Source organism: Suncus etruscus, chromosome 4, assembly GCF_024139225.1.
Source record: "Suncus etruscus isolate mSunEtr1 chromosome 4, mSunEtr1.pri.cur, whole genome shotgun sequence".
Lineage (NCBI taxonomy): Eukaryota > Metazoa > Chordata > Mammalia > Eulipotyphla > Soricidae > Suncus > Suncus etruscus.
This window is the reverse complement of record NC_064851.1, coordinates 163,375,342-163,396,312: the sequence shown is the minus strand read 5'-3', so window position 1 is coordinate 163,396,312 and position 20,971 is coordinate 163,375,342. Positions and strand designations below refer to the sequence as shown.

At 38.7% G+C, this 20,971-nt stretch overlaps 1 protein-coding gene and 1 non-coding gene across 2 annotated transcripts in view; both read left to right on the top strand.

Moving 5' to 3' along the window:
• The window catches only part of HSD17B4 (hydroxysteroid 17-beta dehydrogenase 4), a 77,968-nt gene that overhangs the window by 10,189 nt on the left and 46,808 nt on the right, over positions 1–20,971 (top strand). The window contains exons 3-11 of the mRNA XM_049771390.1: positions 539–646; positions 2,548–2,607; positions 4,395–4,416; positions 4,528–4,574; positions 6,101–6,185; positions 12,723–12,910; positions 15,237–15,328; positions 19,061–19,085; positions 20,547–20,675. Of these exons, the coding sequence (XP_049627347.1) occupies positions 539–646; positions 2,548–2,607; positions 4,395–4,416; positions 4,528–4,574; positions 6,101–6,185; positions 12,723–12,910; positions 15,237–15,328; positions 19,061–19,085; positions 20,547–20,675 (756 nt within the window). The remainder of the gene's footprint in view (positions 1–538; positions 647–2,547; positions 2,608–4,394; positions 4,417–4,527; positions 4,575–6,100; positions 6,186–12,722; positions 12,911–15,236; positions 15,329–19,060; positions 19,086–20,546; positions 20,676–20,971) is intronic.
• LOC126008520 (U6 spliceosomal RNA) lies at positions 5,324–5,430 on the top strand. Its single transcript, XR_007495847.1, has one exon. It is a non-coding gene; the product is annotated as a U6 spliceosomal RNA (small nuclear RNA).

Below are 20,971 nucleotides of genomic sequence, written 5' to 3'. Positions count from 1 at the left end.
GAAAGCAGGTGCTCAGCTCTTTGATCTATGTCTCCCCCTCTGCAAATAATTGTTCTAGATTCCTGATCTTCAATGCCAAAGAAATATTAACTTTTGAGATTGTAAGTTTGTGTGAATAAATACCTGAACTGAATGGATGGATCATAAGGGCAGTGTGTTTTCTTTTTTTTTAAAGGTCCCACTATACTGTTTTCTTCAGGTGGTTTTTATTCCTTTTTTGCTAAAAGTAGTCATGATCTTTTCATCACAAAGTTGAAAAGTTCATGATATGAATCTATTTTATATTATGTTTACTGTTCCTAGTTATATTTCGAAGCAAGTACTGAAATTATATAATATGTCAAACTAGTGAGAAATTACAAAAAGAAAAAGTGTTTAAAATGAGAACAAAAGCATGTTTTGAAAGTGTCTATCTCATGGGGCTAGGGTAAATAGAAATCAGGCAGGTGATTGAAGAAATCAGTTACTGATAGAATTTAATTTCAATTCGTCATTTTGAAGTTCCAAAACTAACTTTTACTTTATTTTTGCCTTGCAGTGAATGACTTAGGAGGGGACATGAAGGGAGTTGGTAAAGGCTCATCAGCTGCTGATAAGGTTGTCGAGGAAATAAGAAGAAAAGGCGGAAAAGCAGTGGCTAACTATGGTATCATATATAGATGTCAATATATACTGTTTTATTTTCCTTTGATGTTTCTGCCCACAATAGGCCTTGAGCATTCTAGTATAATTTGAATTAATATTTATCTAACTCAGTTAAAACTCTTTCACTACATAATATGTGAGGATCTTTTCTTGTTATTATTGTTTTTGGGTATACACTTGTTATTGCTCCAGGATTTTTTAGCCTTTTGATATAGATTATTTCATGAGCTTATCTTATTCTGTTATTTAATTTATTTATTTATTTATTTTTGTTTTCTCACACCTGGTGATGCTCAGGGGTTACTCCTGTCTATGTGCTTAGAAATCGCTCCTGGCTTTGCGGACCATATGGGACACTGGGGATTGAACTCAGGTCTGACCTGGGGCAACCTCGTGCAAGGCAAATGCCTTACTATTGTCTGTTGCTCTGGCCCCATGTTATTTAATATTTTTATTGATGAACACATGGCATGAAATTATTATAGATATGATACGAATATATTCACTTGTTCTTAAAAGATCCTTGTTAAAGAAAAGGGCTTACATGTCTACAAAACAGTATTAAATGATTCTTTTTTTTCTTTGTTGTTTATGGACCACACCTGGCAGTCCTCATGGGTCACCCTGGCAGTGCTTGGGGGAATCACGTGGTATGGTGATCAAACCTGGGCCTCCTCTATGAAATCATGTGCTTATTAGTCCATTGAGTTATCTCTCTGGCCCTAACTAAATCATTGTTCTTTTTCTTTTTTGAGAGGGGCCTCATATCTGGTAGTACTAAGGAACTTTGAGGTTTTATACTTTCCTTTCAAATATTTTTCCCTTTTATTTTTTTGGGCCTCTTCCCTGGCAATGCTCTGGGGATTACTCTCAATTTGGTGCTTGGGGACCAGACTGACCTGGAGATTGAGCCTAGGCCTTTTGTGTGCACAGCACGCATACCTTTAACCTTTTCAGCTGTCTTGCTAGTCCCCCCAATTTTTTTTTTAAAGTATTGCAGTAGGGACCAGGAGATGGGACTCAGTTGGCAGAACACATGTTCAATTTGTATGAAGCCCTAGATTTGGTTACTGGTACTATACTACATGTTCTGCCCTGGCATTTTTGGTTGTTTCCAGCCCTCCCCAACTAAAAATACAGTGTAAGAAGTGAATAGTCTGCTTTTCGATACCTAATGTCTATAGAATATTCTGCGCAAGTAATTGCTGCTATGCATAACTAACTTAATGTTTGTAAAAACACTGTTTTGTGGTGCCCAGGTTCTCACACGAGCAAGCAGATGCTGTACTGCTAAGCTACATACATCCCTGACTCTCTTGTATGCAGGGCCTGCTCTCTGTGGTGTAAGCAGTCCTTCCAGCCCTCTGTGAATATTTAAAATAAACCAGAACTGAAATAAAATTAAATAAAATGTTCAGGCTTTGTTTTGGTTTTAGAACACTCAGGAGCTATACCTGGTGTGGCGTTTCTCACACCGGAAGGCCATGATGTGCTGGGGATTGATGCAAAGCAGGAGCTCCAGCCCTTTGACTTCTCCCCCACCCTCAGTTTGTTTCTTGTACCAGCTTCATTTTAGGTGCTCAGGAATGCCAACAGGTGGATGACCTGTTAGATCCTGAAGACATTTAATGTCATCATAGAAAGGTGTATTGGCTAGCACTATTTTAACACACTATTTGCCAAAAACTTCTCTCCTTTTAGAGATTAAAACTTTTTCTTGGGTGTCATATATTTTTTTTGGTAAGTGATCCATTACTTGTTAGGTGTCTAAAATATAAATATATTTATCTTGGGAGTGATTTATGTTGCAAAACTCTTGTCCGTCAAGGGCCTAGTACATACTTTGCAAAGTATTTATGTAGGATGTTACTGATGACGGCTACTGGTGTCTCCTGTTCTTAGACTCAGTGGAAGCGGGAGAGAAGCTGGTGAAAACAGCGCTGGATGCTTTTGGAAGAATAGGTGAGGTTTCTTTGTACTTTTGGAATAGACACAGCAGCTTTTTCATAAGACATTTTTGATTTTATTTTCTTTGTTGGAAGTACCTGATTAATGAGTTTTATAATTTTGATAGATTATTTATATACTCTATCTTATGCCCTATGGGTATGAGGTGAGTTTTTCTGCATATGCAGGCTACATTTATTCATGTTTTTTTTTTATAAAAAATGAAAGAGGTTTCAAAAACTGTGTAAGCATTTTTTAAATTCCTTTTTTAATTATTATTCAGTTGCACTCCAAATACATACTGGTATTTATCAAAAGTAAAAGACTCAGTGGAATCTTTTGAATAATTATAATGATTCATATGATTGTGATTAAATATCTTATAAATTAATGTGTATTAAAACAGTCTTTTGTTTTCCAGCAGCATTTCAAATATTTTAAGTCACACATTCTTAATTGGAGATTGAATTACTAGTGATTGTTGCTACAGAGAAACTCAACATGTTTTCATTCTGAAATACATTACTTTTTCTAGTTTGTACCATTTAGTTCCACGCATAAATGACTTATGCACATATGGCAGAGAGATAGAAACCCGAAAGGTGGAAACTCATTAGTGAAAATATATACAGATGGTGGTGGATCCTTCAATAGTTATTCCTTTCTTTCCTTGTGAGAATAGGATTTATTATGAGGCCTCTTCCCCTTGTTTTCCTTCTCTCCCCTCCTTTCCCTTCTCATTCCTCCTTGCTTCCCTCCCTTGTATGTGGACCATTGCTGGCAGTGATCAGGGCCTACTCCTGGCTTTGTGCTCAAACTCACTCTGGTGGTGGCAGGAAACCATGAAGTTCTGGGAATCAAGCCTGAGCCTTCAACATAAAAAGCCTTTTTTTCTATGGTTTAGGTCCTCAATTATTAATGCAATTGTATGATGGGATTCTTGCAGGCAGTTTCTGTGTGTTTGTGAGGTGGGATTGTGGTGTGGCTGGGCTACATCCAGTGCTGCTCAGTGTCTACTGCTAGTGGGCGATTTACTTGGAGGACCATGTGTACCAGGGGCGAATGCAGGTTTTGTGCCTGTAACACATGTGTTAGCCTGTTATGTTTGCTCTCTGACCCTCGCTGGGCCTTTTATGTTGTTTTTATATTTGGGGGGGGGCACGGCAAAAGTAGCCTAGCAATGCTCAGTGGTTACTCCTGGTCTGTACTCGGGAATTACTTCTAGCAGTGCTCAGGGACTACATGGGATGCCAGGGACAGAACCCAAGTCAGATTCATGCAAGTCAAGTATTTTTCCTGTTCTCTTTCTCCAGCCTTTGCTGGATTTTTGACTTTTGAGTGGTAAGAAAAATAAATACTTGTTTAGTTTTGCTTTTGGGCTACACTGAAATATGCTTAGGGACTATAATTCTGTGGATCATTGCTCAGAGGGTGCTCGTTGGTGGTGCTCAGGGGATCATTTAGTACCTGGGATTGAGCCCAAGCTTCCTGCATACAAAGCATGAGTCTAAGAATGGACCTAAGAGTTGGGCATCAGCTAGTACTGTATAATTTCAGCAAAAGAAGGTAGAGAGGTACATTTGAGAACAAAATGCTGGTAGAATGTGATACCTGTGCTTTGTGATTTAGATATGTTTTTGCTATTAGTATAAAAATTCTCTCTTCATGGCACTCTCTGTGTTATATTTACTTTTTCTGTGAGGCAGCAAAATCCTCCAGTTTTGACAGAATGTGAGTTAGAACATGCAAACTGAAATACTTTTACATTTGTGGTTTGTGACTGGGATATTTTTCTCTTGTAGATGTTGTTATCAACAATGCTGGGTAAGTCTTTATATTTTTTAATTGTAGTGAAGTAATGTGCAAAAGTTACCCTCCCGCCCCAAGTGTATAATACCTCTTCATCTAATCTAATCTAACACAATTTTTTTTTAGAATTCTGAGAGACCGTTCCTTCAGTAGAATAAGTGATGAAGACTGGGGTAAGTCGTTTTGAATATATCTCTATAAACTGTCTATCCATTTAACCTTCTGATGAATTTATACCTTTATGAAAACTTATTTATAACAAGCAATATAAAATGAATTATTTTGTTGCCTGCTAAGAGGGCAAGCATGGGGTTTGGGTGGGAAATGCATGCTTGGTAAAGGGAAGGTCACGCAGAGAGTAGGATTGGTGTTGGAACATGGGATGCCTGAAACAACTGTATTATGAACAACTTGATAAACCATGGTGTTTAAATAATGTTTTTGTAATTTCAAAAGGTTAAAAAAAACAAGCTACCTTTCCCTGCTTTTGCTTCTGTTGTCATAAGTGATAAATACACTTTATGTATGAAGACAAATAATGGGAGTAGCCTAAGTTGTTTTTTTTTATTTTATTTTATTAAAACCATTATTGAATTTTTTTTAAAGAATTGATTAGAACTGTTTCAAACCTGTTTGCAGCAGTTACTCAAAACTATTTTGAGCCTTTCAGCTGGTTTCCCTTGTTTTCTCCTTGAGAAGTTGTCAGCATTTTCAACTTAAAAAAAAAAAAACAAACAAAAAAACCCCACCAGGCTTCAAATGCTTATTTATTTGTATGGGTTTTGTTTTAAGGGCAAGAACCAGACTTGGGAGGAAGACTGGGGCAGTAATAATGAAGACCTGAAAAGTGGGTAATAGGGAAAACCTACATGTGATTCTGAAGCTTTCAGCAGCAATGACTTTCATTAAGAATGCCACTTTGGTGCTCGCTTCGGCAGCACAAATACTAAAATTGGAATGATACAGAGAAGATTAGCATGGCCCCTGCTCAAGGATGACACGCAAATTCGTGAAGCATTCCAAAAAAAAACAAAGAATGCCACTTTGGGGGCCGGAGAGATGGCATGGAGGTAGTGCATTTGCCTTGCATGCAGAAGTGCGGTGGTTCGAATCCCGGCATCCCATATGGTCCCCCGAGCCTGCCAGGAGCGATTTCTGAGTGTAGAGCCAGAAGTAACCCCTGAGCGTTGCCATATGTGACCCAAAAACCAAAAAAAAAAAAAAAAAAAAAAAAAAAAAAGGGGAGGGGGAATGCCACTTTGGAGAAACTGAGTTTAGGAATCAGAGATCACAGTTTTTGTTTTTGCTCTTGTTGGCTCTTTCATTGGACATGAGAACTTAAAACAACCAGGCTGAATCAGATCACTGACTGTAGCCTGTGCTGCTGGACTATAGCCAGAGGCGCTTTAGTTCTTTCTGTTAGAAGCAATAATATCCACCTGTGACTTAGAATGAGGGAAAGGAGCTTTTTCGATTTTCCTTTTAACAGCTGAGGAAGAAAGCAGCCCAAGAAGGTTTGTTGTTGACCAGCTAAGCTTAGCTTAGCTTCATTGACTGAGATCTGAATGGGCTGGGTATACTTTCCCTCTGGTTTCAGGCAGAACTCACCACTTTCTATTCTTTCTCTTGGTGTTTCAGATATATGTTCATATGTACATGTTTTGACAAAATATGCTAAAACAAGAATTTCTTGTTCTAGATATAATCCATAGAGTTCATTTGCGGGGCTCCTTCCTGGTGACGCGGGCAGCCTGGGATCACATGAAGAAGCAGAAGTTTGGAAGGTAGTTACATACAACTGTGAAAGAGTCGGGAGTTTCGTATGTGAATTCTTGTGTACTAGCAAGGATTATGGCTATGTCACTGTGGAAAACATCTTCAGATAAGCATAGATCTTTAAAATGTAATTTTTGGCAGATAGCCTCATTATTGGTATCTTTTTTTAATGATTTAAAATATGGCATCATTGACCTGATTATTTTATTTCTCTATTTGTATTTAAATTAGAGACAGGACAACAAATTGAGATGAGTGAAAAAAGAGCAGGAGCTTACATACAGCATGAAAATGGTACATATTTCATGTAGCTCCTCCACAAATTTACTAACACACACACAAATATATTTATAATCATGGTGCTTAAAGACACTATTATAAGAAAATAAATAAAAAATAAATCTTCAGTCCATTTTCTTTTTTCCTTCTCTTTTTCTTCTTCCTTTCTCCTCTTTCTCTTATTCTTCTTCCTCATCTTCTTCCTCTTCTATTTCTCTTCCTTTTCTTTCTCTTCCTCTTCCCCTTCTTCCTCTTTTCTTATCTTTTTCTTTCTTCCTTTATCCTCTTCCTCTTTTTCTTCTTCCTCCTTTATTCTTTCTCTTCCTCCTTGTCCTCTTCTTTATATTCTTCCTCTTCTTCCTTTTTCTTTTTATTCTTCTTCCTCTTCCTCTTCTTCCTCTTCTTACTCCTTTTCTTCTTCTCACTCTTCCTCCAACACATCTTAATATTCTCTTATTGGGTCTCTGGGACTCCAATGATTCCTATGTTGTTTCTGTTGAGTTTATCGAAGACTTCTATTTTCATCTGTTCACATTTTTTGAGTAGTTTATTCATTGTCTTATCATTTGATTTAAGGTTCTTTTCCAATCTCTTCTGCTGTATGGAGTTTTTCTTCATCTCATCCTCTGGCTCACTGACCCCGTCCTCAGTTTCTGTTATTCCTTTGGAGATGCTTTTCATTGAGGTGTTCATTTCACCTACTGAGTTTTCTTATTGCAGTTTCGACTTCTTTCACTATGGTCTGTTCAGATTGATCTATGCTTGCTTTGAGTTCTTTGAGCATCCTCCATATTAATACTCTAAACTCCTTATCGGAGAGGCTAACTAGGTAGTTGGTACTTTTCATGTCATCTTCATTCTTTATGCGGAGTGTTGTTCTGCATTGTTTCCCCATTGCAACATTTGTATACTGGTTTTTACCATGGGCTGTGTGTGGGGTTCATGGGTTAGAAGATGTGTGTGGTTGTGGAGCGAAGCGGAGTAACCGCTCTTCTGGTTCCACCTTAATGGGTGGGGCCCTTACTGGGTTTGGGCCCTAGAGATTGTGTTCCATGATGTCTTCTTGGCTGTTTTGTGCAGGAAAGCAGACAAAGAACAAGGCAGCAGTCCTTTACAATTGCTCTTCGGGTTTAAGCCCTGGAGATTGTGTTTGATGGCGTCTTCTTGGCTGTTGTCTTGTGCAGGAAAGCCTACTGGTATCTTTTAATAAGAGATTAACTGAACTAGGCAGCTTTCTATTTATTTTTCCCTCCTGCTTTTCATTCTGATGATTTTTCTGGTCTCTGATCTTTCAGCAGTATTCTCTGTGAGGGTTAGCTGTACTTGATCTCAAAGTATCCTTATGGTGACTTCACCTTAGAGTAGGTATCTCCTGCTATCAAGTTCAGTCATACATGAGTTAGTCTTTATAAATTTCAAGATCCATAGACTTCTGGGAACTGGAGAGATGGCTCAAGAGGTTGAACATGAGCCTAGCATGTGCAAGACCACGAGTTCCATGCTGGCCACCGCAGGGCCCATGTCCTAACTTAGCACCACTACCCTGGTGGTTGTGGAACATTGTTGGATATGGTTCCTTTAACAAAAAAATGAAAAGAAATTTGATTCTCTAATTAGAGTATAGCTGGTAAGTAGGTTCATGTTCTTAAGGTTACTCAGTGTGAAACAAGTTCTTAGTAGAGATTTCTAGTCTCTTGATCCCTTAAGTTTGTAAAAGTAAATGAGATTTCCTTTATTTAATTTACTAGAGTAGTGTAAGAGTAGGTCAGATTATGAAGTAGTATTGTATAGTATGAGGCATTTATTTGATGCTATTTACTTCTTTTTTTTTTTTTTTTGGGTTTTTGATATTTTTGGGTCACACCCGGGAGTGCTCAGGGGTTACTCCTGGCTCTATCTATGCTCAGAAATCGCTCCTGACAGGCTCGGGAGACCATACGGGATGCCAGGATTCGAACCACTGTCCTTCTGCATACAAGGCAAATGCCCTATCTCCATGCTATCTCTTCGGCCCCTATTTGATGCTATTTAGAAAGGAAGAAGGAAGAACAAAGTGAAGATGGCTGAAATATGCAGTGTTTTTAATCTGGTAATTTCTGAAAAAAAAAAAAAAAATCTCTTCATTTTTGGGGTTTAGGTAGTGCTCAGAGGACCATTTGGAAAAACAGGACTCCTGTGTGCATTGTTGGCTTTAGTCCTTTCAGTCATTCCTAAACTCCATAAAATTTTGACTGCTTATTTTTATATTTATAATATTTTTATATTGTCATTAGGCTCTATATATTTTTTCAGTTTGCATTTATTATACGTTACAAACTCAAATTCATTTGGTCTAGATCAGGCATTGTTTTTAAAAACCATGAAAAGACTAGAGATTCTTTTTAGCTAAATATTATAGTTGACTTTTTTTAAAAATAATATTTTATTTAAATACCTTAGTTACAAACATGATTGTGGTTGGGTTTCAGTTATAAGAAGGACACCCCCCATCACCAGTGCAACATTCCCACCACCAATGTCCCAAATATCCCTCCTCCCCACCCTGTCCCGCCTGTACTCTAGACAGGCTTTCTATTTCCCTCATACATTCTCATTGTTAGGATAGTTCAAAATGTAGTTATTTCTCTAACTGAACTCATCAATCTTTGTGGTGAGGTTCATGAAGTGGGCTGTAACTTCCAGCCCTCCTCTCTTTTGTCTCTGAAAATTATTGCAAAAATGTCTTTCATTTTTCTTCAAACCCATAGATGAGTGAGACCATTCTGCATCTTTCTCTCTCTCTCTGACTTATTTCACTCAGCATAATAGATTCCATGTACATCCATGATTAGGAAAATTTCATGACTTCATCTCTCCTGACAGCTGCATAATACTCCATTGTGTATATGTACCACAGTTTCTTTAGCCATTCGTCTGTTGAAGGGTATCTTGGTTGTTTCCAGAGTCTTGCTATGGTAAATAGTGCTGCAATGAATATAGGTGTAAGGAAGGGGTTTTTGTATTGTATTTTTGTGTTCCTAGGGTATATTCCTAGGAGTGGTATAGCTGGATCGTATGGGTGCTCGATTTCCAGTCTTTGGAGGAATCTCCATATCGTTTTCCATAAAGGTTGAACTAGATGGCATTCCCACTAGCAGTGGATAAGAGTTCCTCTCTCTCCACATCCCTGGCAGCACTGCTTATTCTCATTCTTTGTGATGTGTGCCAATCTCGGTGGTGTGAGGTGGTACCTCATAGTTGTTTTGATATGCATCTCCCTGATGATTAGTGATGTGGAGCATTTTGGCCATTTGTATTTCTTCTATATCAAAGTGTTTGTCCATTTCTTCTCCCCATTTTTTGATGGGATTAGATGTTTTTTTCTTGTAAAGTTCTGTCAGTGCCTTGTATATTTTGGATATTAGCCCCTAATCTGATGGGTATTGGGTGAATAGCTTCTCCCACTCAGTGGGTAGCTCTTGTATCCTGGGCACTATTTCCTTTGAGGTGCAGAAGGTTCTCATCTTAATATATTCTCATATGGTAATCTCTGCTTTCACTTGTTTGGAGAGTGCAGTTTCCTACTTGAAGATGCCTTTAGTCTCAATGTCCTGGAGTGTTTTACCTACGTGTTGTTCTATATACCTTATGGTATCAGGTCTGATATCGGTCTTTAATCCATTTGGATTTTACCTTTGTACATGATGTTAGCTGGGGGTCTAAGTTCAATTTTTTGTAAGTGGCTAGCCAGTTGTGCCAAACCACTTGTTGAAGAGGCTTTCTTTGTTCCATTTAGGATTTCTTGCTTCTTTATCAAAAATTAGGTGATTGTATGTCTGGGGAACATTCTCTTGAGTACTCAAGACTATTCCATTTATCTGAGGGTCTGTCTTTATTCCAATACCATGCTGTTTTGATGACTATTGCTTTGTAATACAGTTTAAAGTTGGGGAAATTAATGCCTCCCATATTCTTTTGCCCAAGGGTTGCTTTAGCTATTCGAGAGTGTTTATTGTTCCAAATGAATTTCAAAAGTGTTTGATCCATTTCTTTGAAGAACATGATGGGTATCTTTAGAGGGATCGCATTAAATTCTGTACAATGCTTTGGGGAATATTGCCATTTTAATGTGATGTTAATCCTGCCAATCCATGAGCAGGGTATGCGTTTCCATTTCCGCGTGTCCTCTCTTATTTCTTGGAGCAGAGTTTTATAGTTTTCTTTGTATAATTCTTTCACATCTTTAGTCAAGTTGACTCCAGGATATTTGAGTTTATGTGGCACTAATGTGAATGAGGTTGTTTTCTTAATGTCCATTTCTTCCCTATTATTATTGGTGTATAGAAAGGCCATTGATTTTAGTGTGTTAATTTTGTAGCCTGCCACCTGCCTATATGAATCTATTGTTTCTAGAAGCTTTTTGATAGACTCTTTAGGATTTTCTAAGTAGAGTATCATGTCATCTGCAAACAGTGAGAGCTTGACTTCTTCCTTTCCTATCTGGATTCCCTTGATATTTTTTTCTTGCTTAATTGCTATAGCAAGTGCTTCCAGTGCTATGTTAAATAGGAATGGTGAGAGAGGACAGCTTTATCTTGTGACAAAATTTAGAGGGAAGGCTTTTAGTTTTTTTTTTTTTCATATTGATTATAGTATTTGCCACTGGCTTGTGGTAGATGGCCTTAACTATATTGAGAAAGGTTCATTTCATTCCCATCTTGCTGAGAGCTTTTATCAAGAATGGGTGTTGGACCTTATCAAATGCTTTCTCTGCATCTATTGATATGATCATGTGATTTTTATTTTTCTTGTTGTTAATGTGTATTATGTTGATAGATTTACAGATGTTAAACTATCCTTGCATTCCAGGGATGAAACCTATTTGCTCATAGTGGATGATCTTCTTAATGAGGCATTGAATCTTATTTGCCAGGATTTTGTTGAGGATCTTTGCTTCTGTGTTCATCAGGGACATTGGTCTGTAATTTTCTGTTTTGGTAGCCTCTCTGCCTGGTTTAGGTATCAAGGTGATGTTGGCTTCATAAAAGCTATTTGGAAGTGTTCCCATTTTTTTTCATTTCATGAAAGTCTTGCCAGGATTGGTAGTAGTTCCTCTCTAAAAGTTTGAAAGAATTCATTAGTGAATCCATCTGGGCCTGGCCTTTTGTTTTTTGGGCAGACATTTGATTACCATTGTAATTTCCTCAATAGTGATGGGGGTGTATAGATATGCTACATCCTCTTCATTCAACCGTGGAAGACTATACGAGTCCAAGAATTTATCCATTTCTTTCAGGTTCTCATTTTTAGTGTCATTGAGTTTCTCAAAGTAGTTTCTGATTACCCTTTGAAAATCTGCAATATTGTTAGTGATCTTCACTTTTTTATTTGTTTCTTTCTCTTTCTCTCTTTCTTTGTTAGTTTTGCCAATGGTCTATCAATCTTGTTTATTTTTTTGAAGAACCAACTTCTGCTTTCGTTGATCTTTTTTATTGTTCTTTGTGTTTCCACTTCATTGATTTCTGCTCTCAGCTTTGTTATTTCCTTCTGTGTCTTTATTTTTGCTGGGCCCTTTTCGGCCCACTCAGGAGAGGTTCAGGACACAGGGCAGTAGAAAAACACGCACAGGTGACACTCACAGTCTCTAGCAGTTGTTAACCACTTGGGCAGGGGCAGATTCCTCGCCCATTTGAATTTGTCCATGATGGCTGGGTGACAGATGAAGATGCTGCAGCCCACAGACTCTTATGGAAGGTGGGTCCTGAAGAATTGCTGAGACACAAGGCAGGTCTGACCACCTGGGTTCGGAGCAACACAGCTTGGCCTCCTTGGGCACTGCAGAGGACACCTAGCTGCCAGAGGACCGCCATGTTGCGCTGGAGAGCTCTAAAGTTGACATTTAAGAAATCATTTTTAATATTATTTAAAATATGTGAATCATGACTTAAAACCTAATGATAATATAAATTGTTGCTTTTTTTTTTTTTTTTTTTTGGTTTTTGGGCCACACTCAGGGGACGCTCAGGGGAGACTCCTGGCTATGTACTCAGAAATCGCTCCTGGCTTGGGGGCCATATGGGATGCTATGGGATAGAACCGTGGTCTGTCCTAGGTTAGCTCATGCACAGCAAAAGCCCTACCGCTTGTGCCACCACTCTGGCCCCAGATAAATTGTTGCTTTTGACATGTCTAATACTAGTGAAAAAGAAGAGAAGAGTCGTAACAGCATTATCACGGCATAGAAAAGGTGATATGGTGCTATTGCTGTTTTCTTCTTTTTTTTCCAGAATCATCATGACTTCATCTGCTTCAGGAATCTACGGCAATTTTGGCCAGGCGAATTATAGTGCTGCCAAACTGGGTCTTCTTGGCCTTTCAAACACTCTTGCAGTGGAAGGCAGTAAAAACAACATTCACTGTAATACCATTGCCCCAACTGCTGGATCACGGTTGACGCAGAATATTCTGCCTGGAGGTAAGTAGGATTTATGGTGCTGTTACAAGTTTGTGTGGAATGAACTATACTAAAAGCAGTTGATTTTCAGAATAGTTAAAAACTTATTTTCTCTCAAAGTCAAGTAGGTATTATGCATAATTTAGGTTGCTTATGGAACATTTCGAAAAGCTCAAAAGGAAAAAATTCAAAATGACCCATTATTCTGTCACACTCAGATAAATTTCCATTTCGCAAGGTAAGTGCACTCCCCACTGTATTATTCCTCTGGCTCATGTTTATCATTTTAAAACTATTTTTCTTTCTTGTGTCTGTGACCATCCTTTGGGGTCATTTCTTCATCTTTCTGGAATATGCCCTTTGGGTGCTCATAGGGGCTGGCTTGTTGTTGTATATGAAAATATTTCCACAAGATTATTCTTTGCCTGTTGTCCCACCTTGACCTTCCAGGTGGGCGCTGTGAGAGCCGAATAAGTAGTTTGGGAGCGAGGTTTTCGAGGTCTTTTGCCAGAGTTGGCTGGCTGGCTCATGGTGTGTTTGGGAGCTAGCAGCAGGCTGACAAAGGACTCCCTTCTCCCAACCTTTTAACCCTTAACCCTCCTGGCTGCGTGGATTATTTGCGCGGATAAATATTACCAAGATCTCGCCCCAAAAGGGGACAAGAGGATGGGAATCAATTTCTCATTCTGGGAGTTCTTTGTGGATACTCAAACAATCCACAAAGGTGTAAACGGGACTCAACAAATGGGACAACAGCTTGTCTTTCTTATATTTTCTTAGTTTAGTTGAGAGATACTTGCTTTTTCTCATTAATACTTTATCAGTTCTTCAAAAATCTAGTTTCTGCAATAACTGTTCTTCAGAGTGTTAGACTCACAATAATGAGATAAATTTTGTCTTGTACTACTGTGGAAAATAGCAGTTGACTGAGTAAATAATCAAATTCTAGTTTTGATTTCACAGTCCTTTATTTTTGAAAAAGTATTACTTTAAACACTGTGATTTACAATGTTGTTTATAATACAATTGGTCCTGTCAGTGTTCCATTAGTCCCATCACCAGTGTAACATTTCCTCCACCATTATCCATCCCCAAGCCTGCTTTGTTTGGCACACTCACAATCACTTACTTTATATTGCTTTTTACAATTAAATGATAAAGGAATTATTGAAAAAAAACTTCTGTAAATGTTGTGAAAATTGTTATATCTCACAAGTGATTCTGAAGGTTTACGAAGTTGTTTCTTGCTAGTTGAGCATTATGGTATTTTGTTTTCGTTTTTGCTTTTGGGTCACACCTGGCAGCGCTCAGGGGTTACTCCTGGCTCTATGCTCAGAAATCGCACCTGGCAGGCTTAGGGGACCATAAGGGATGCTGGCATTCAAACCAACGTCCTGCTGCAGAGCTTAGGAGGCTTCTGTGATTTTTTTGTTTTAAGTTAATTATTTTCTTTAAGCATTGTGGTTACAATGTTGTTCATAACAGAGTAGGGCTTTTTTCACACACAACTGCAGAATTGTTCATGACCGAGTTTCAGTCATACAATGTACACTTCACCACTGCACATTTTCTGCCACCAAAGTCCCAGTTTTTCTACCATCCTCCTACTGCCTACCTCTGGGGCAGATATTTTTCTTCTCTCTGCCTCTCTCTCTCCTATTTCTCTCTCTCGCTCTTTTTCCTTTAGACACTGTGGTTTGCAATATAGTTGCTGCAAGGCTACCAGACCTTTATCTCCTTTCAGCACCTAGTTCTTGACAAGAGTGACCATTCCATATCAACAAGTGACTGTCATTACAATTTTCAGAGCAGTTTTGTAGGTTTTGCAGCTTCCCGGTTAAGTAGCTGGAAGAGGAGATTCATTTTGGGCGTGAATGGTGCCTAGGTTATTTCTGCTTATAATTTGTCCTTTCCTTGTTTTTTTTTTTTTTTTTTTTTGCCAGACCTGGTGATACTCAGGTTTACTCCTGGCTATGCTCTCAGAAATCACTACTGGCTTGAGGATTATATGGGACACCCGGGGATCAAACCACGGTCTGTCCTATGTCAGCTGTAGGCAAACACCCTACCACTGCAGTGGCCCCAATTTGTCCTTTCCTCAATAGTATGTTCCTCATTGTGGAAATGGTTATTTGATTGCTTCAAGTTTCAGAGCTTGACAGAGCTTGCAGAAGGCCTCCATGGAAATGAAAGGACTTTTTCCAAAAGCCTTGAGTGTTTGACTTACTAGTATTTTTAATTGTATTCTTAAGTCTCTGAATTATGATGTTGTGAGGAAGTTTTAGAAAGTGTGATGGATAAGTTAAGTGTTTTTGTTTATGAACTTTAAGTTTTCTACTGATTTCAGATCTTCTGGATGCTCTGAAGCCTGAGTATGTGTCACCTCTGGTCCTTTGGCTTTGCCATGAGAGTTGTGAGGAAAACGGTGGCTTGTTTGAGGTATTCTGCCCCTTTCTGCTATCTCTCCAGTCAATATCCATGTAATTCAGTTAAAAGTGCTAAAAAATGAGTATTTCCCAGTTGCTCATTTTGCTCAAATCACTATTTGTTGATATCCGTCTGTGTATTTGGTCATATTGCTTATAATTGAGGAATAGTTCTTGAATAATATCCTTTATCCAGAAATTAACAGCAGCTTTATAAATTGTGCTTAGTTCTTCCTTTTGATGTTTCTTTTTTTTTTTTTTCTTTTTTTCTTTTTTGTTTTTTGGGCCACACCCGTGATGCTCAAGGGTTACTCCTGGCTATGTGCTCAGAAGTTGCTCCTGGCTTGGGGGACCAGATGGGACACCGGGGGATCGAACCTCGGTCCATCCAAGGCTAGCGCAGGCAAGGCAGGCACCTTACCTCTAGCGCCACCGCCCGGCCCCCCTTTTGATGTTTCTTATACATGAAAACATGTCTGGTTTGATCTACCCAGTCAGATACACAAAGTCTCATTTGATTTGAGAAGCTGAGTAGTAAAGTGTGAGGATAGAGGTTGGAATTGAGAGACAGCCAGCTCAGGTCATTGGTTGCTTACTGATGTATGTACAAATTTATCTCCTTGATCTTTAGCTTTTTTGTGGAAGCAGAATGTTGTGACTATTAGAAAATGATATTGAACTATTAGTATAGGGCCTACTTCATAAATGTTATCCAGTAACTCATATTAGTGTGACAGGAATTTAAGTAGACCAAAACACAGCCTATCTTTATCTTAATCTTAAAAATATTTTTCTATTTTTCCTTATTGCAAATTTTTCAGTGTTTCTTGTAAAATATGAAACCTCACATAATTCTACCATACATTAAAATCTGGTTTTCATTTTGTAACCTGAGCAGTTTTAGATCTCCTTTGCACATTTTTCTTCCTCGCTTAAGTTTGAGCTCTTGTTGGTGAAGTGCTCTAACCTCCGAGTTTTAGTCTGTTAGTGATGAGGCTGTTGGATAGAAAATACTGTAGCATCCCAAAATTACTTCTTGGTAGAAAAATGACCTGGGTAGCTTTAAAGTGAATAATTAGCCTCATTTATTTTTATTAAAAAAAAACAACTGATACATACATATAAAATAGTTTCTGAGTATCTCAGCAGAGCTATGCGCCTCACTTCTTAATCACTGCCATTAAATGTGAATTATAGAAAATCAGGTGGAAGAACTTAATAAGTCTCATTGATAGAAGAGGAATCCTGAACATCATTCCATCTGGAGCTTAAAAATTGGTCTCACACTTCGTATTTAATTAAGGAATCTTAAAAACATCATCTATCTTAGATTTTCTTTTTCTTTTTTCTTTTTTTATTTTTTTTGGTTTTTGGGCCACACCCAGTAACGCTCAGGGGTTACTCTTGTATATGTGCTCAGAAGTTGCTCCTGGCTTGGGGGACCATATGGGACGCCGGGGGATCAACCCGCAGTCCGTCCAAGGCTAGTGCAGGCAAGGCAGGCACCTTACCTCTAGCGCCACCGCCCGGCCCCTATCTAAGATTTTCAATTCCATGAATAAATGCAATACATACTTTTACAAAGCATTTCAAATACAAACAAGTATGTGGGGGAAAAGAATAATTCATGTCGTCACTCTCCAGAAATGACTATTACTAATATTTTAATGTTCCTACTGGTATTTTATTGGATAAATATTCCTCATAAATTAATAATCTTTGTTTTAGGTACTCATTTTACAACATCCTTGACTTCCTTGGGCAGTTAATTATGTTGTGTTCTTTTATAATCTATGAATATTTTTAGTGCGGTCCATTTGGTTTTGCCTGATTGCTAAAAGATGAGGTCTGTAATAGCCAGATTGAAACCTTGAGCCTTAATTGCCACATGGTAAAGGTTCGATAGATTCTTTTTTTTTTTTTTTTTTTTTCCACACCCGGCGGTGCTCAGGGGTTCCTCCTGGCTGTCTGCTCAGAAATAGCTCCTGGCAGGCACGGGGGACCCTATGGGACACCGGGATTCAAACCAACCACCTTTGGTCCTGGATCGGCTGCTTGCAAGGCAAACGCCGCTGTGCTATCTCTCCGGGCCCTCGATAGATTCTTGAGTGTTAGGTGTCAATCATTTGACTCAGTAGGAACAATCGTTTCTAGCACCTGAGAATAACAAGCTGTCACCATCTTTGGAGAAATTTGAGGGCTCTTCTTGACAGAGCTTGGGATCGGACCTCTGTACGTTTCGGCCCTTTGAACTGTCTTGTTGGCCCAAAGGATACATTTTTCCTCCTGATTTTTGGGTGATAGTCGCAGTGCTCCAGGAGGGCGCAAGGGATCAGATAAGATAGGGAGCCTATGATTGACCCCAGGTTGGCCCTGTGCAAGGCAAACACCCTACCTGCTGTACTATTGCTCTGGCCATAAGATGGTATCTTTCTTGCCTGTTATCATATCATGCCTGCTTTACAGCATCAAGACTAATTGGTCTTTCGTAAAGGGGTGGGCATGGTAATTGAAAGGAAACAATGATGTAAGGCAGATTCTGATGCCACTATGATGTGTGCCCTCTACTGACAGTGGACTGTGTGCTGAATTCTACTCATTTCTGGCATACTGTGGTTGTAATTGTTGATACCATAAATATCATTTTCTTTACATCAGGTACAGATGAGCTATTCTCTATTAAAAATTTCTCTGTGTGCTGCTGTTAAATATATTTAGCCATTTACCTTATCCCCCTTTTTGTTATGGGACGGAGGAGAGAGCTCATAGGGCTTAAGCACATGCACGAAGCCCTGCAGGGTCATGCAGCACTGTTGCTGAGTTTTGCTCTGGTGGCCACTGCCTCCCTCTTGCTCACAGCACCTCTGGGCCCAGTCAGGACCTGATCACTGGTCCTCAGTACCTTACTCACTACTGGACTCACTTGGCCTGGGCTCCAGAAAAGGGCTAGGAGGTCTCCTTTGGGTCCTCCTCACCCAAAGTTTCATTGAAATGATTCTGTACTGAAAACATTAATATTACATTCTGTCAGGAAAAAAATAAAATGACTCTGCTCTACAGTAAGTCAGACCAGATTTTGTTTTCCTTTGATTTTCACACTATTCACTAATTAGATCTTTTTAGAGGAGCATGTAGTTTGAGCATGTAATGTGCTAGACCATGACCCCTGGAAGTGTAATTAATTGTCCTGATCTTCCAGAAGAGGCTACTCCAATTTAGAGAAATCGAATTATTTCATCAGGACCATAGTGAATCAACAGACTGCTCTCTATCTTGCCTTCTAATGTCCGGGTTATATTTGCTTCTTATATATCTTCTAAAGCTGCTGCGTTGTTGTTGTTTTATCTTTTTTTGGCAGTGTTCAAGTCGTACTCCTGGTTCTGCATTCAGGAATCACTCCTGGCAGTGCTCAGGGGAACATTTGGGTTGCCGAGGATTGAAACTGGGTCAACTGCATGCAAGACATGCACCTACCCTCTGTCTTATCGCTCTGGCCCCCAAAAGCTGCTGGGCCTTTTTTGGTTTCTATCACAGACTGCCCATTTATTTTTTAGAGCTCTGCCATGCTCATCACTTATCATCCAGTATTGTAATATCCTAGAGTTTTCATTAAAGATATTTGTGAATATCACTTATCATCCAGTATTGTAATATCCTAGAGTTTTCATTAAAGATATTTGTGAATATTATGCACATTAGAAAGTATAACTACCCTCTCCTCTCTCTCTCTCTCTTTTTTTTTTAGGTTGGAGCAGGCTGGATTGGAAAATGTAAGTGTTTTAATTTTGCACTATGTTGTTGCTCTCTCTTTAAGCCTGCATTTCCCATTAAGAACTTTGGGAAGAGCTTGTCAGAACCTTTGAATTGTTTTGCACATATTCAAACCTGGATATTGTTAGAACAGCAGAGATACACTAAAATCTCTAAGTACTGTGTAAAAGCTGTTTCATTTTCTTAACAAAGACTAGCCTGTCTTGGTACTGAGTGTTTTTCAGATAGCACAAACACTCTTTATGTGGATGTTTGTCTTCCCATGTTTCTAGTCTCTTCAGTACTTGTTCTTTCTGTCTTAGCAGAGAAATGAGTGAGAGGGAAGGCACATTTGAGAAGGGAAGACTCCTATTCTAGAATGCATAATGGCCTGGTACTCCAAATCTTTATGTTTTCCTTGGCACATTAGATATCAAGAAGATACTTTGTGGAACTCCCTGGGACAGAAATTAAACTGCCAGAAATTAAACATAATTTTCTTTTAGCCCAACATTAAAGTGAAGTCCAGCTTCAACCATCCCTTGTGCCATTTCTCATATCTTGTGAGTTCCAAATAGGATCATTATCTTTTGTGACAATGCCAGTGTTTTGGGTCATGGTTCTGTTGGCGGCTGCCAGTTAAAAAGTTGTCATCCATGAAAGAATTGCTACAGCCTACTGTAGATTCTATTATTTTCATTGTGAATTTTCATATAGTTAAAATATGCTGTTCACTCTTGAGTATCTTATGATGTCTATTTTACAGAGAAAGATGAATTTGCAGTGGAGAGTTTGTCTGATATTTCATTAGTAGGTGTGCTGTTCTGTTCTTTGTATGGTTAAATTTTAATAGCCTTCAGGATCTTATTATGATAAATAAGGCTATCAGTAGTTATTTGTATTTCTGAATTTTCAAAAAGAAAATGGTCTTTTTGTGGTGCTATTCAGCACTTACGTTTTTTTGGTATTTGTTCATCCTAATTGTGATTTCCTGTGGAAAAGCAAGCTCAGAGAGAAGGTTGAATCATGTAGGATTAGTTCACATGTACACTAATTTTGGATTATTTGAAGTTTAGATCTATTATCCCACGAAAGATGTTAAGTTAGCTGCCCAACAAAGTTCTCTTCTGCAATCTTGAGTGATTTGTGGTCATACAGTCAGTATCTGGAGCAATTCTGTATAGTGAAAATGATAATGTTTCTGATTCAGCATTTTATTCTACCTCTGCATCTATCTGAGTCAGAGAGGAGGGGAAGGTTTTCTCTTGGTATCAAATAATAGAGAGAAAAAATTTGATATCCTAATGGAATTTTTAATTTAGAAAAAATGCTTGCTAAGTCTGGTAGTGTAACTCACTAGGAATTTAGAACCTGTCTCCACACCCTTTCCCTTCTTTTGAAAGTTAGGAAACAATCCCAAGGGTATTTATAAATTTTCCTTTCTTGGAAACTCAGTCTTTTAGTTTTGTTTCTATAACCAGTACGTTGGGAGCGGACCCTCGGTGCCATTGCCAGACAGAAGAATCAGCCAATGACTCCCGAGGCAGTGAAGGCTAACTGGATGAAGATATGTGACTTCGATGATGCCAGCAAACCTAAGACAATTCAAGGTAAACAAGTTCAGTGCTCTTTGGTGAAGCAGAAGCATCAGGCATTCTCTTCTCTTAAGAAGTCATCTCAACCATCAAGAGCACATTCTCTGCTCTAGTAGGTGTCAGAACTCTTTAGATTGCAGATAGTGGTGTCGTTCCCATCACCAGTCTTCCAGTTGTTTTATCACCTTTTTGTGTGGTTGGAGGGTTGTGAGTGTTTGTTCTCGTAGAGAATGCACAGGTAACTAGTTTCGCAGACATGGACTCAGCCTGCCTAGTGAATAGATAGGCACTCGGGTTCAGTGCTTTTTCTC